Here is a 16,265-nt window from a genome sequence, read left to right on the forward strand (position 1 = left end):
TTTCAGATGCTCAAGCCAGGCCCAGTGTGGCATTCTCTTCCTAATGCCTGCATATCTGGATATAGAACTCTCAGTTCCTTCTCCAACACCACGTCTGTGGGCTGCCTTGATTCCTGAAATGATGATAATGGACTAAAATTTTGAAACTATAAGCCACCCCTAATTAAGTTTTTCTTCATAAGAGTTGTCCTGCTCGTCATGTCTCTTTACAGCATAGAAACCCTAAGACAATGGGCATGAGGATTAATACTTAAAATGCAGTTAGAAATTATGTTGGTCTTGTAAACCAGTAGTAGTTGGTTCTCCTCTAAGATTCATGACCTCACTAAGCCTGGACCTTTGGCTAAGTACCAGGCATGATGTCCCTCCTGTGAACAGGCCATAAATCAGATCAGATACAGCTTAAATCTTCCAAGTCCTGTGATTACATGATGTCTTCAGCAATAGGTTCTTAGCATCAGCTTCTGGGGGACAACCAAGGGCAACAACGACAGCCTGTGTTGGAGTTGTTTAGACTTCCCTTAGCAACAACACATGAGTTACCAACGTGAGTTTCTCATGCCTGGAGCTGTTTGCTGCTGCTGCTGCTGCTGCTGCTGCTGTAGTTATTGTTGCTGATGTTTGATGGTCTATGGACCTTGTGTATTACATTGCTAGCCCAAGTAGCATAACTTCATTGAAGAGAAATGTGTATTCATATATACTTATACATGTCATATGCAATATTAGGAAAAATAAAAAAATCTTTCCGTAAGGTTTTTCCAAAGTGTTATTTATTCCTTCTTCCTTCCCCTCCTTTGGTGTTGACATCCCTCCCTTTCCCAATCAAAGCCCCTTCCCCGTTTTCCCATTTTCCCCTTTAGATCATTCATATCTTATTAGTCTCCTCTCTGGTGCTCCTCATGGTATCTTTTTACTCTTCTGGTTTCTGTGGTTACTTCAGATGATGTACTCTCAAGTCTGAAGATGTGGAGCTAGTAACCACACACGAGTGTGCACATGAAGTATTTGTCTTCTGGGATCTGGGTTTCCTCACTCAGTCTAATAGTTTCTAGTTCCATCCATTTGCATGTGAATTTCAGCATTTAGCTTTAAGCCTTTTGAGAAGTCTCCACACGGATTCCCAGAGTTCCTAGACCAGGTTGCTGTCATAGCAACAGTGAATGAGGGTCCCCTTTTCCCACATCCTCTGCCACATTTGTGATCAGTTGTTTTGTTCACTTTGGGCCATTCTGACTGGGGTCAGAGAAAAATCTCAAAGGTGAATTCTTTTTGAGATGTTTCTTGGCCATTTTTATTTCTCCTTTAGAAGAACTAAAGAGCTGTCCAGATCTTGCCCATTTGTAAAATAGGTCACTTGGTTTTGTTTTTTGTTGATTATTTCTTGAGTTCGTTCTATACTGTGGAAATTAAGCCTTTTTCAGATATACAACTGGCAAAGATTCTCTCCTACTTTGTGGGTTTCCTCTTTACCCTATTGGTTTTTTTCTTAACTTTAGTTTTATGATGTGAGACTTGTCAATTGTTGGCCTTAATTCCTGGACAAATGGAGTCCTATTCAGAAAGTCCTTTTCCATCTTGTAGGGTGCTGACTACATTTTCTTCTAGCAGTTTCAACATTTCAGATTTCACATTGAGGTGTGTGGTCCATTTGGACTTAATTTTTTACACAAGGTGTTAGATATAGGTCAAATTTCATTCTTCAGTATGTGGACATCCAGTTTTTTTCTCTCCAAATGAACAAAATATTTTTAGTGATTGTTTCTAATTAGAAGGAAGAAAATTTAAAATTCTCTTTGCCACACTCTCTCCCCTTTCCCATCCCCCTCTCTTCATTCAGTGCTAGGAGCTGAACCTGTGCCCCCATCCATGTTAGGAAAGCATACTTCCTCTGATGGTGCTCTACCACTGAGCCGTGTCTCCATCCTGTATTTCTCCTTTTTTTTAGCACCAATATTTTATGAATGAAATTTATTTGTAACCATGTCATAGAGTCTGAGATCTCCCATAACCCTCAGGACTGGAGCTAGAGTTCCCTAAATGTGATGCCATGTGACAGACATCTGAGGTATGTTGGATCCGTTTGGTTTCACAGGGAAGGACCTTATTTCCATTATGTTTGAGGACACTTTGAACCCAAACCACAGGGTGCAACAAATCGATATTTGATTTGAAGTAGAGATATGCCTATTTCTTAGTGGACCTTTGAAATTTTAGCCCTTTCCTCTAGTGATTTTTGGTCATCTGTTCTCTGTGGAGGCTGAGTCTTTTTCCCATGGACTCATTTGCTTATTCATTCATTCTCTGAGCCTCCACCATGGCGTGGAGAAGTCATATGAAACAATAGTGACACTTCAAAAAAAAAAAAAAAGCAGTCAAAAGTAAACAGCCTTGTTTAGCATCTCTACACCAAAAGGAGCATCAGGGGCCTTGCTTAGAAATTCCCTACACGATTGAATGGCTTTAGAGCAAGTCAGTTAATTTTTTCTGACTTCTGTCTCCATCAGCACAGCATGTGGTCTATCTCACAGCCTCTTTGAGCCTCTACTTTTGCTCTTTGATGACCTATGGGCTCTCCACACCTACTTTCCGGAGAGACACCAGGTTCTAGCTGACGCCAGGGGAGATTCTCTGGTTTTTTGTTTTTGGTTTTTTGTTTCCCAAGCACGGAGGAAGAGCAATCACTTTGCAGTCAACTCAAATCTCAACTGGAATTTCAAACATTACTGCAGAGAAGTTTGAGTTCCCTGACACATTACAGGGCAACAGAGGCTGTCTAGGACTGATTCCCAGGAGGCAGGCAGCAGTGGGCTTTTACAGCTTTCATCAGTGTTTCCAGAGCTCAGTCACCTCAGGCTTTGCTTTCAGTAGTAATTGGAGTTGCAACGGTTCCTTGGATAGACAGCTTGGCTTGGCCACACAGTTCGAGGGAAAGTTCCTGTTAAATTGCCTTCTCCTCCCCACTTTCTTCTTGATTTGGAAAGCAACAGCATTAAAAACATTCTTCTACCTGAGCTTGCACCATCTCGAGCCACTCTGTTTTCTTGCTGCTGCTTATTTTCACAGCCCTAGGCAATCTAATCAGCTTGATTAGATTGATCATCTTAGACCTGTGTTCAGCTACAACATTCAACCTTCCTGTCTTCAAAAGCTTTGGAGGGTGTTAGTTAAGAGAGAGAAAAAAGAAAGGGAGGGAGGGAAAGAGAGGGGGGGAGAGAGGGGGGAGGGAGGGAGGAAGGGAGGAAGGGAGGGAGGGAGGGAGAAAGAAAGGAAGAAGGAAAGAAAAGGGACCTTAACCTAAGGCTTGGGAATTTCTCTTGCATGGACAGGATCAGAGACCTTACACTTGGGAGAAGTGTCTGAGAAGAAAAGCATTAGAGAATCGGCGATTCAAAACAAACAAACAACTAGTAAGATGGAGCAGTGACAGGTACATCCACAGGGGACCTTCCTTTGTGGGGAGGGTGTGCTTTTAATACAGCAGTTCTGATAAAAACTCAAGGCCTCATCTGTGCTCTCACTAGTTTTATGACAACCAGACACAAGCTCAGCCACCTGAGAGGAGGAGACCTCAATTGAGAAAAGATCCAGCTGTAGGCAAGATTCTACTATTTAGTGACTGATATGGAAGGACCCAGCCCACTGTGGGTAGTATTACCCTGGGCTGCTGGCCCTGGGTTCTGTAATAAAGCAGGCTGAACAAGCAAAAGCAGCAACCCCCTCCATGGCCTCTTCATCAGCTTCTGCCTCAATTTTCCTGCCTAGTTTGAGTTCTTGTCTTGGTTTCTCTCAGTGGACTGTGATTTAGGGTATGTAAGTGAAATTAACCCTTCTCTCTCCAGGTTGGTTTGGGTCGTGGTATTTCATCATTGCACGAGAAGCCCTAACTAGGACAGTTTCCATCTGGAATACTACAAACTAGAATTTTAAGCTGCAGAGATGGTTCAGTTGCTTGAGGCCCTGAGTTTACTCTCTACAAACCATGTTTAAAAAAATTCACTAGTACTGAAGAGATGAAGACAAAAGGATCCGTTGGGCGAGAGTGGAGGCAGGCACCGAACAGTCAGCCTAATATAATCAGGAAGTCCTGGGACCCAGTAACAGACCTTGTCTCAAAAAAAAAAAAAAACAAAAAAAAAAAAACAGTGCCAAGCTCCTGGGGAATGACACCTGAGGTTGACTTCTGGCCTCCACATGAGTGAGCACACACATGCATCCATACCCACATATGAATGCACCCGCGTGTGCGCGCACACACACACACACACACACTAACACACACTAATACATACATGCACCACACACACAGACACCTCAGAAACAAAAAACCAAGAACATCTCCTTGTTACAATACAAGGAAGTTGCTATGCATAATTTCTTGGTAAGCACTCATTTCTGTTTACTAAGGAGAGAGGTCTTGTATTCTTTTATTATTATTATTATTATTGGATATTTTATTTATTTACATTTCAAATGTTATCTCCTTTCATGGTTCCCCACCCCCAGAAACATGCTATCACACCCTCCCTCCCCCTGCTTCTATGAGGGTGTTCCTCCACCCACCCACTCACCCACTCCAACCTCCCCACCCTCAATTCCCCTACCCTGGGGCATCTATTGAGACTTCATAGGACCAAGGACCTCTCCTCCCATTGATGCCTGACAAGGCCATCCTCTGCTACATATGCAGCTGGAGCCATGTACTCCTTTGTTGATGTCTTAGTCCCTGGGCGTTCTGGGGAGGTCTGGTTGGTTGATATTGTTGTTCTTCCTATGGGGTTGCAAGCCCCTTCAACTTCTTTAGTTCTTTCTCTAATTCCTCTATTGGGGACCCCATGCTCAGTCCAATGGTTGGTTGCTAACATCTGCCTCTGTACTTGTAAGGCTCTGGCAGGGTCTCTCAGGAGACAGCCATATCAGGCTCCTTTCAGCATGCACTTCAACTAGAAAACATCATCCTGAGTGAGGTAACCCAATCGCAAACTAAAACACATGGTATGCACTCACTGAGAAGTGGATTCTAGTCCCAAAGCTCCAGATAACCAGGTTACAATTCACGTACCACATAAAGCTCAATAAGAAGGAAGACCAAAGTGTGGGTGCTTCGGTCCTTCTTCGAAGGAGAACAAAATACTCACAGGACTTGTATTGTTAACAGAACAGGTATGGTAACAATATGAAGTACAGAATGATGAGGCTGATCCTTTACATCACTGCAGATGCATGGAGAAGTCTACCTTCTCCATGCTAGAGGGATGAAGACTTGCTAGGTTCCTACAACCACGTGAGAGTGCCAAAGGAAACAGTAGGCTAGGGTAAGAGATGCTGACACCAAAGGTGGGCTTGAGTCTCACTCAGGCACTTTCTTAATTAAAAGAATGATGAGATCCACACATCCAGATCTGTCCCTGCGTTACAGCGACAATCCCGAGGCAGAAGGAACCAGAGAGTGAGCAGTGCCATTAGTGCCAGCCTTAACAGTACCAACAGGGACCACTGACACCTGGCTGAGGTCACCTGTATCACTTCTGAAAATGGCCGCATTGGCAAATTGGACTGTGGACACAAAGAATAAACCGATGGTATGGATTTATCTCTTTTGTGACCCTGCTTCAAGGTTCCTAACAAAGCAATACTTTGTTGTATGCTTCCAGAGTATCAAAGGTAAAGTGAGGGATGCTCACCCATCCCAAGTATAAATAAGAAAAGCAGCCATTTTCACGTGGTCACTGTTTATCTTATCAAATGTGGACCTCTTTGTAGCCTGCAAGATTAAGAAAGTTGTTCTGAAGCAAACACAGGTTCTTCCGTGGCTATTGCATAAAGTCTAAATTTTTTTATTACGTATTTTCCTCAATTACATTTCCAATGCTATCCCAAAAGTCCCTCACACCCCCCCCCCAACTCCCCTACCCACCCATTCCCATTTTTTGGCCCTGGCGTTCCCCTGTACTGGGGCATATAAAGTTTGCAAGTCCAATGGGCCTCTCTTTCCAGCGATGGCCGACTAGGCCATCTTTTGATACATATGCAGCTAGAGTCAAGAGCTCCGGGGTACTGGTTAGTTCATAATGTTGCACCTACAGGGTTGCAGATCTCTTTAGCTCCTTGGATACTTTCTCTAGCTCCTCCATTGGGGGTCCTGTGATCCATCCACTAGCTGACTGTGAGCATCCACTTCTGTGTTTGCTAGGCCCAAGTCTAAATTTCTTAGCACAGCATTAAAATTCTGGATTTTTGTTGTTGTTGTTGTTGTTACTGTTGCTGTTTTGTTTGACTGACCTTTAAAAATATTATATCACATTTATTTTGGGTGTTTTGGGGAAGAGAAAGCACACATGTGCAATGCCATCCACGTGGAAGTTATAAGACTATTTTGTAGAAGTCAATTCTCCCTCTCCTGGGATTCGAACTCAGGTTGTTAGGTTTGGTAGCAGGTGCCGTTCCTGGCTGATCTATCTCATCAGCCTTGTTTTACAAGCTCTCACATAGCTCAGACTGTGAATTTGATATGTAGCCAAAATTTGATCTTAAACTTCTGATCCTATGTCCTCCACCTCTTGAGTGTTGGTATTCAAGGAGTGAACCAGACTCAGTTTGTTCAGGGCTGGGGTTCAAACCCAAGGATCTGTGAATGCTTGGCCAACATTCTACTAAGTTAAATCCTTGGCCTCAAAACTCTTCATAACGCAGACTGAGATGATTTCTCAGTCTAATTTTTCCAGTCCTGTCTCATAGGTAACACTTTTCCACAACCCTGGCAGAAACTCTGTAAGTCCATATGTTGTAATTCTCCTTTACCCTCCCACCCCCTGCTAATCTTTATTCTAGGAAGCTCAGATGAGCTGACTCAAGTAGTAGTTGTCCTTCTGTTTCTGGTTTATTTCAGTAAGGCTCCTGAGGCTGAAGACCTAGCTCAGTGGTAGGGCACAGGCTGATCTTATGCAAGGCCCTGGGTTCAGCCCTCAGAGTAAACAGATGAGTCTGTGAATGGGGCTCACCTGTGTTGTAACGTATGTATCAGAATCGCACTCATTTCCAGGGCTGAGTAGCACTCTATTTTATGTCTTTACATGTTGTTTGTGTTTGGGGTCGTTTCCATGGTGTTTAGACTTTCTTTTCTTCTCCTTGTTAAGATATTCGGGTGTAGCTAGCAGCGGAATTGCTTGGTCCCAGCTTTAAATCTCAAGGAATCAACACCCAGAGTTTCTAATAGCTTGCAGCATCATTTGACATTTCCACTGAAAGTTTGGGGGTTCTGACTCCCCCCCCCCCATTCCTTATTTCCTGTTCTTTTGATGAGGTTAACAAGCATGGAACAAAAACACTCATTGTGATTAGAGTTGTGTTTCCCTAATGATTAGAAGGAGAAGGAGGAAGAGGATTTAAAGTTCAGTGGGAAGGGATGGGAGGGTGGGTATGGTGGGAGCTGGGATAGAAGATGAATATGCTTAAAATTCATTAAATGGAATCTTTTTCTTTTTCTTTTCTCTTTCTTTCTTTCTTTCTTTCTTTCTTTCTTTCTTTCTTTCTTTCTTTCTTTCTTTCTTTCTTTCTTTCTTTCTGATATTTTCTTTATTTACATTTCAAATGTTTTCCCCTTTCCAGGTCTCCCCTTCGGAAATCCCCTATCCCATCCCTCCTCCCCCTGCCTCTATGAGGGTGCTCTCCCACCCACTCACTCCCATTCTCCTGCCCTGGCATTGCCTTACACTGGGGCATCGAACACCCTCAGTCCCAAGGGCCTCTTCTCCCACTGATGTCCTACAAGGCCATCCTCTGCCACATATGTGGCCAGCACCATGGGTCACTCCACGTGTATTCTTTGGTCCGTGGCCCAGTTCCTGAGAGCTCCAAGAATTAATTAAAACATTGTTTTAAAAACCAATTAATGTCATATGTAAGAATCAACTTTTGGGCTTGCAGTCCTGTTTCATTGGTCTGCATGTTGGTCTTTATGCCCATACCAAGCTGCTGTAATTACTGAAGCATTGATGCACATATTTTTGTTACTTTTTTTCAAGACAGGGTTTCTTTCTCTATGTAGCTTAACCTGTCCTAGACCAGGCTGGTCTTGAACTCAAGAGATCTGTGTGGCTCTGCCTCCTGAGTGCTGGGATTAATGATGTGTGTCATCACACCCAGCCACACATATTTTTTTGATATCAGAAGTGATACTGACTCTTCACAAGCTGAGCCTTCCTATTCACGAACCTGGCACAATTTTCCATGATTTCACTCTTATTTATCTGTAGCTGCAACATTTTCCAGTCTTCAGCAAACAGCTCTTTCTCTCCCTTGGTTATAGTAATTCCTAAGGAATTCATTTTTAATTAAAGACTTTTAGGATACAATTGTCGGTGTAGTTACTGTTCTAGTTGTGCTTTCTGATTATTTGTTGCTGATGTATAGACACTTGGTTGTCTTCTTTGGGCCTTGTAATTTACATCAGGATCATTTTCTGCAAACAGACTCCATTTTCCTTTCTGATCCCTTCCCTTCCTTCTGTTGTGTGATAGTGCTCGAGTTGCTGGTTCAACACAGCATCAGTGGTAGGCAGGGCATTCTTGACTTCTTTGTGATTTTAGGGAGATGACTTGGGCCTTTCAACACTGAGTGTGTTGGTAGGCAGCCATGTTGTCCCCTGAATACTATTTGTCATATTGAGGAACTTACCCTTTGTTTCCTGCTTTCTATTTCTTATATGTTCATCATGAATTTTATCAAATGTCTTTCTGTGTCGATTGAGATGCATTCCTTACTCTTTATTCCTTACTCTATATTTATGTTGATAACCTTGGCATCTTTGTATTTATAAGGAATTTGATTTGTGTATTTCTTTTTTCATCATGGCTTTACCTGACTCTGGTATCAAGTTCCTTAGGGTAGCCACCCTGCCTGGGATCTTTCACTGCAGTGTAATGCTCCTTTCTTGCTGACTAGGGAAGCATCGTATTAAAGGAAGAAAGTCTTGCTGTAAAGCATCGTCTCAGGAGCTCAAAGCTCAGGGAAGACTTTTCCCAGAGTCCCTCATTTAAATGTAGAGTACAATACGAAGCTCCATCTGCAAGGTGTGTCTATTACTTCTGCTTGTTTTAAGACAAATTATCGTGCAAGCATACACTATTCCCTCTCCTTGAGGTAGTGCAAGAATGACTTTCGGGGCTGAGAATATCACCAGAGTGCTTTTTTGAGGGAAATAATACCTGACTCCAAAGTTAGTTGTATGATTGAAATCATGAATGATGTATCTATTGTGTGCCTAGTATGTTGTATGTGTGTTCAAAACATAAAATGTCCTAGGTAAACAGTGTGCTTCCCATGGAAAATCTTAGGTGTGTTAAAAGCCACAGGCTTTAAGGCTCTCTCTGGAAGCAGCCCATCCAGACATAACTATGATGTGTTGGCTGTATTAAAGGCAGATTAGATACCAAGAACTGAAATCCCCCATAGGCAGGCTTTTCTGGATTGCACATTTCCCTCATTTTGGCACAAGGCCATCCCTTCCTCTGCTACTTTCTTCTTGTACGTGTCTCATCAGGACTCGTGGCTTTAGATGCTCAAAAGCTAGGCAAATGGAGATCCAATCCTGCACTTCTCCTTCTCAACCATTGGGGTGTTTCCTAGAGTTAGAACTCTAGGAAAGGGTACTGGGAGGATAGATGCAAGTCACAGCTTCTGCCTTTTGTTGGGGGTGGGGGTGGGCAGCAGGGCATGGCTTACCAGGCCTCTCTTTTAATCTAGATGCCCTTTTCATCTTTGGCCGCAGAATGTCTCCTTCTTGATCTTAGAGCAGCCTTTCAAATCTGCACTTGAACTTATGCATTAATTTGATCTCTTGAAATGCAGCTGCAATCCATTTTCTTTGAATTTTCCTTCCTTTGCTGAATTTGTTAGCACCAGACCCAAAGTCCCTCGAGGCAGGAATCTTTTTATTCGCCATATAATTCTTTTGAGTCCTCATATGTTGGTATCAGAATCCAAAACTGACTTTACTTAAAAAATTGGGTTTCACCCCTAAATGATTTGAAGTTCTCTGATGTTCTGCCTGCATTACCCATGTTGGAGAGATGGATTGATTGGGCTACTTTTGGTCTCCTTATTACTGTCCTTATCAAAGGCTCAGTAAAACCTTGAAAATCAGTTCCCATTAATCATCTTTAAGAACATCATCAGATTATAGCAGAAATTTTCCTGTTTTTCTAAACCTTGCCTATCTGCTCTACCCACCCATGTGTTGAAAAGCTATTTGCTAAAAACAGTAATTTAGTGCTACCTTTTAGTCCGAGACTCAAAAATGTCACAGAAGCCACTTCCACGGTGGGACATGTCATTTGGGACCTTCTATATCTATGCTCTCATTCTAAAGTCACTCCAACTACACTCAGAATAAAGTATCTCAGATTTCCTTTGGAGTATCAGCCACTTTTTTGCCTCTACAATGGCTGATGTTGCTGCAAGGAGAGGAACTGATATATGTAAGAACATAGTGTATTTTCATTTTAGACAAAGTCTCCTTGTCAGCCCTGGCTATCGATCAGGCTGGCTTCAAACTCAGAGATCAAGCTGCCTCTACCTCCTGTGTATTGGTAGTTAATGCCTGTACTATCAGATCCACTTAAGGGCATAATATTTCACATACACACACACACACACACACACACACACACACACACACACACACACACATATATATATATATATATATATATATATATATATATATATATATATTAGCCTGCAATATGTCTCAACACCCTACAATAAAATATTTTATTTTCAATTTTATATAAGAGACTCAAAGAGAGAAAGTGGTCTGGTTAATCCCCAGGTTTGCTGATGGCTATCTCTTATGCTTTTTCTTTTTATTGTTTGCCTCATATGTGTACTGAGAACCACCGGGACCTGTGTCATCCTTTACAGCTTCAACAGCATATACATCAAACTGTATGGTAGGCTAAGAACAAGTGTATTCCTGGCCAGGTATAATAGCACAAGCCCTTAAATCCCAGCACTTAGGAGACAGAGGCAGGTGGATTCTCTGAGTTCTAGGATATCCAGAGCTATGTACATAGACACTGTTTTGTTGTTTTTTTGTTTTGTTTTGTTTTTTTGGGGGTATTCTGTTTTGTTTGTAAAACTGAAAACTTATATTAAAATATATATATTAAAATATATATTAGAGAGGGGGAAGAACAAGTGTATTAATGATGTGTGGACCAATAAGCTAACTTGAAGTAATTAGGACCCTAGATTAAATACATTGAACATGAATCTTAGGTGTTATAGCAGAAGTTCTCAAATGGCACTGGCAAACTGAAGAAATCACCAAAGGGTCTATCTAGTTGGTAGATTTTAACACACACTCATGTTCTACTATGTCATAAGAACTATTTTTAAGCATGACAGAAATTTACTTCATGTTAAAATCATCACAGTGGAAAGAAAAAATCATCCCCGTGACTTGGCAATGGAGCTGTGCATTTGCTGGCCACCACGCCACCCCTTCAGCACTGAAGCCGGCCCTATGTGCCCGCCCTTCCTTCTCTGCACTGATTCTCATTTAATATTTGCTTTTAATCACATCATTGGAAAAAAACCTGCTCATACAAAGATGTGGTATCATTAAAATATCAAATATCACATAAGGTAGTGTTGAAATGGAATTATTTGTAATTTGTGTGTATGTGCGTGGGAGGTCAGAGAATGACTTTGGGGAATTGGGGTTGCTCCTTCTCCATGGATCCTGCAGATCAAACTCAAGTCATCTGGCTTGGTGGCAAATGTCTTTACTTGTGGAATCATCTGGCTGGCCCCAAAATGGAGCTGTTGTGAGCTTGCAGTTTGCATGGCATTCGATAAATGCTGTTCCCTTCAGGAACTGGAGAATACCCAAGGCACTTCTGTGACCTCCAAGGCTCCTAGGGTGCTCGGGGATCCAGCAGGCCTTCTGGATCTGCATATTCATTCCTATTGCATCCACTTCAGATAGGCCTGTCGTGATTTGGAATGGTTTCTCCAGACAAGCATGCGGAGAGACCTATCTACAGTTTCACCTCTGCTCAGGCCTGAGGAACATCTTCCCTATTCTCTCCTCCTCACATCCTGTCGTGCCCCTCCCCCATTCTTCATTTTAAACTATTTGTTTTATAGTAAACCTCTTCAAATTTCACTTGTAACTTGAACTTTCCCTCCATAGCACGGTAGACCCACTGAAACTCTGGCTGGAGTGGAGTCACCAGAGAGAGCAGGGGCTTTGATGGAGACGTGCTGGACATCTGTCTACACATTTTACCAACACAGAGCTCGGGTTTTACTAAATCTTTACATTCGCAGATGGGCCATTTCATGTCTGGCAAAGCAGGGAATAAGAGGGCAGGACAGGAGGAGTAAAGAAAAAAAACCTCAACAACTAACCCTTTATTTAATATGTACTCTACGTTCTGGAGTAGGATGTTACAGAATGGATACCTAGGACCCAAGCATCTTCAGGGTCAGTCCTAGATACACATTCGTTAGCATGGGTCAAGTTGAGGTCAAAGATGAGGTGAGGGTGCAGAATGGCCCAGTACAAGTATAGGCGATTTGTATTCAAACTGTGTACCAATTTTACCTCTTAGTAGCTCTGTGCACTTGGGCAAGGCAGTCTTGTGAGTTCTCTCTCTCTTCTCATTTAGGTGGTATTGCTACCTATTTCAAATTGTTTCTTTAGGACTGAATAGCACTAATTAGATGTACTTCCTGTCTAGCACATTATGATAGTGAGTGGCCATCCAAGTCCTTATTATTAAAATAGGGTTAGGCCCCACTACAAGCAGCCGTGAGGGAGAGGCCTGGTGAAGACTTCAAAGCTGTAATGAAAGGATACAGGAGAATGGCTGGCTTCCTACCACCTGCTTGTGGGTTGGGACACACAGGTACAATCCACTCAGTGTCTATGATAGCGGAACACAAGCAAATGCTGTAGCGTGACAATTCCAATCCTCAGTATACACTCGGCGCACTCTTATTTCTGTGTGTCAAGGCAGCTTTACAGTAGCGTGTCTCAAAACACAAAAAGTCAGAAACAAATACAGAACAGGTAAACACAAGGGATTTTTGGACAGAATACTATTCCACAATAAATGTCAACAAGTCACTGCTACATGTGACAGATGGATTTCACAATGCTGAGCAAAAGAAGGTAGACATGAAGAAGTTTGGCTGCATTTATATAAATGCCTTAAATGGTCAGTGTTAGAGATAGGGACAGTGGCTGTGTTTTCTGTGGTGGAATTAATTGGTCACAGAGGTTGTCTGAGTGGCCTCCAGGTGTTGGCTTAAAATGTAACTCACTTTGTGGAAATCCTTCCCAGATAAATTTTCTTCCATGAATTTTTACTCTCTTAAAAGAGGAGAGATACAATCCGCAAGTCGTGTTCTATCTGGGCAGACTGCTGGTATGAGTCAGGTCATATGAACACAGCCTTAAGGCCTAGTAGCTTATACTGCACTACACTTCTTGATGAAGTACATGGAGCTGGATCTGGCAGGGGCTCCAGGCTTGATGCATGTGTGGCTGGATCGGGCATAGACCCAGGATGGAGAAAATTTCATTCAGTCACAAAAGCCCACCTTTACCACAATGGTGGGATGAGCCAAGCGTACACCAGTTAGTTTTCAACCCAGCTGCCCAAAGACAGAACTTCTGCACATATATTCACTGCTTAAAAAACCACATGCAGACTTGCTTGGCCTCAAAGGAAAAGCCGTAGAACTACACTGAATGGGGGGAGGCAAGGTGGAGAGGCCACTGAAAGCCACGCCTGCTTTAGCCACACTCAGACCTGTCCCTGAGAGCTGTGTTTCCACACCCTCTCAATGGCTCAAATGTAGACTGGGACAGTCTTCTCTCCTCCCTTCCTCTAGCAGGAGGTAAAAGGAATGAACAAGCTAGATTTCCAGCCATTGCTATCCCCTGTGCAAGCTAGTCACCAATGTTACGTTAGTAATGAGTGTCCACATGTGAGTGTTTGCATATGCACATTTCCCCCAACTAATGACACTATATTTTGGGATGGAGATTTTAGGGGACAGATGTAACGAAGTGCTGACAGAGGGTATGGGTCTAGAGATGAAAATATTCCTTAGGTATTTAAAGGCATTTACTTGGTTTTCCTTCACCTACCCAATCCAAATAACTCATTTAAAGTCCAATAAACACAGTGTTTTCTTATTGTACCAATTCTGTTTATTGTGAAAGAAGTCATTTCATTTAGTAAAGACGGCTGGTGGTGTTGGGTCAAAATGATAAATGTAACATGCCTGGTCGGTGTGTCAGGAAAGGATCATGGTTTGTTTGAAAGTTTGTGGGTGCCACAGGCATGGAATCTTCACATTTTCTAGAACGCCAGGAAGAGTCCTTTAAGTGGTGGACTTGGGTCCAAGTTCTCAAAATAGGTTTCTATATAAACTTTTTAGGAACACATCTGCTGTGAAAAAGATGTTTGTAGCACGGGGACTCCAAACACAGCCGGGAGAATGTTTATTAAGGGCTGGATGTTCTTCCACACAAGGAAAGGATGGCCAGAGCCACGAATAGGCAGAGCCTCTGTGCACTTAGGCTGGGATTCAATGACTGGAGACAAAAAAAAAAAAAAACAAAACAAAAAACAAAAAAAAAACAAAACAAAACAAAAAAAACCAAAAACCAACCAAAAAACCCAACCACTTGTATTTGTTGTTAGGAAGAAGTCTGAAGGAGTTTGATGAGAAAGACATGTTCAGAAGCTGTGATCTGGTCTGAGGTCAGATGGCTCAGCTCAGTGTGAGGGCATTCAGAAGAGATCCAGACAAGGCAGTGTGTCTAGTTCAGAAGGCAGTCTCTTGAAAACTGGTGTTGATGTCCTCTTGTTTGTTGACCACTTGAATTAGAAACTTATTCCTTATGGAGGCTTTACTTAGTTACATTGTAAGCAAAGAGTCTGGCCAGAAATGCAAAAGGAGAGCGAGGAGAGCCAGGCCTGTAGCCACCTTCAGTGCGCAGTCATACTGGGACATCTGCAGCACCATTCTGGAATACGCAGAGCCATGCTGAGTTGCAGGACAGGTGTCTGAAGTTCCGTTTGGATGATTCCCAAGCCTATTTCTGAATTCCTATAAAGACAGAAAAGAAAAACAATGTTCAGGAAAAAAAAAATTCCTGCAGCTGTATCAGCCATAGCTCCTTTCACTATAGAAACATCTGGATGCCTGCAGGGTCTAGGTAACCCCATGGTTGGAATGGACAAGTCTGTTTCTTTTTTCCATGATTAGAACACAGTCATGTTTTTTGTTTTGTTTTTAGACTCCATGGGAGACATTTTGTTCATCAAACACACTCTTGAAGGCAGATAATACAAGATGCTCTGCCGTAGGAAGGCTGAGCCCACCTCCAGGGAGGCCTAACAGGGGTCTGAGTGACCAGAGGGCCCCAGTCCAGTGTTCCCTCCGTTTGCCTTGGTGTGCCAGACAGGGAAGCCTGGAGAACACGGCTGGAGGAGAGTGCAGGTGAGTGAGCACCACGGCCTGCTCTCGAGGAGGCATCCACTGAGCAAGGCTTCTAGTCTGCCTGAGCTGAAGGGGGGCATGCTACTCCCACGGCAGCTTTAGTATTTCAAAGCACCTGCTGGCTCCGTTAGATAAGATGGTTCACATTATACAGCTCCTGTCAAAACAATGCCCCCATACGGCATGACCATCCCTGCTAGAGCCAACAGGATGTGGAGATGGGACGATCAGAGGCCATGAAGGAGAGGCTCAGCAGAGGCAGCGTGGCACAGTTGTCCTTGAGGCCATAGGATTCTCTTGTGCCTCCCTGAGCACTCTGACAATCCTGAACACCTCTGTTTCCTGTGTGGAAGCGGCTGCTATCCTGCTGCTGACTGGTCTGAATAAGAGCTCAGGCCCTACACTGCTGCTGTGAAGGCAGAGCTGTCTTCAATGGTGGTCTTTATTTTGTATTATTTTAATTAATAATAAAGAGTCTCATTACAGGAGCAGAAAGAGTGCAGTGAATACCCTGGGCCGAAAGCTGCCTAGATCAGGCCTGGCTGAAATGGCAGTGTCCCCATTCCTGCTCCCCTGGCCTGCTCTATGTTCAAACTCACTAAGCTCAGTCAAACGGCAGAGACCACACTATACTATGGTGCTCCGTGAGAACCAAAACCCACATAACAAACCGGCACCCAGAGATACCGTTAGGAGAGAGCTGCTGACTGAGAAGATGCTCAGCCAACACTCACAGT

The 16,265-nt window shown here is 43.0% G+C and overlaps 1 protein-coding gene across 7 annotated transcripts in view; it reads right to left on the reverse strand.

Annotated features, from left to right (window-relative positions):
• Cdkal1 (CDK5 regulatory subunit associated protein 1-like 1) overlaps positions 1-16,265 on the reverse strand; it is a 663,938-nt gene that overhangs the window by 119,348 nt on the left and 528,325 nt on the right. For 6 of the 7 annotated variants that reach the window (XM_017315589.2, NM_144536.3, XM_006516763.4 and 3 more), the window contains one exon: positions 14,208-15,135. The exons of the other annotated variant lie outside the window; for it this stretch is intronic. In XM_017315589.2, coding sequence (XP_017171078.1) covers positions 14,944-15,135 — 192 coding nt within the window. In that variant the 3' untranslated portion in view covers positions 14,208-14,943. Of the gene's footprint in view, positions 1-14,207; positions 15,136-16,265 lie in introns of those variants that run through there. 7 annotated transcript variants of the gene reach the window in all.

Source organism: Mus musculus, chromosome 13 (genome assembly GCF_000001635.26).
Source record: "Mus musculus strain C57BL/6J chromosome 13, GRCm38.p6 C57BL/6J".
Lineage (NCBI taxonomy): Eukaryota > Metazoa > Chordata > Mammalia > Rodentia > Muridae > Mus > Mus musculus.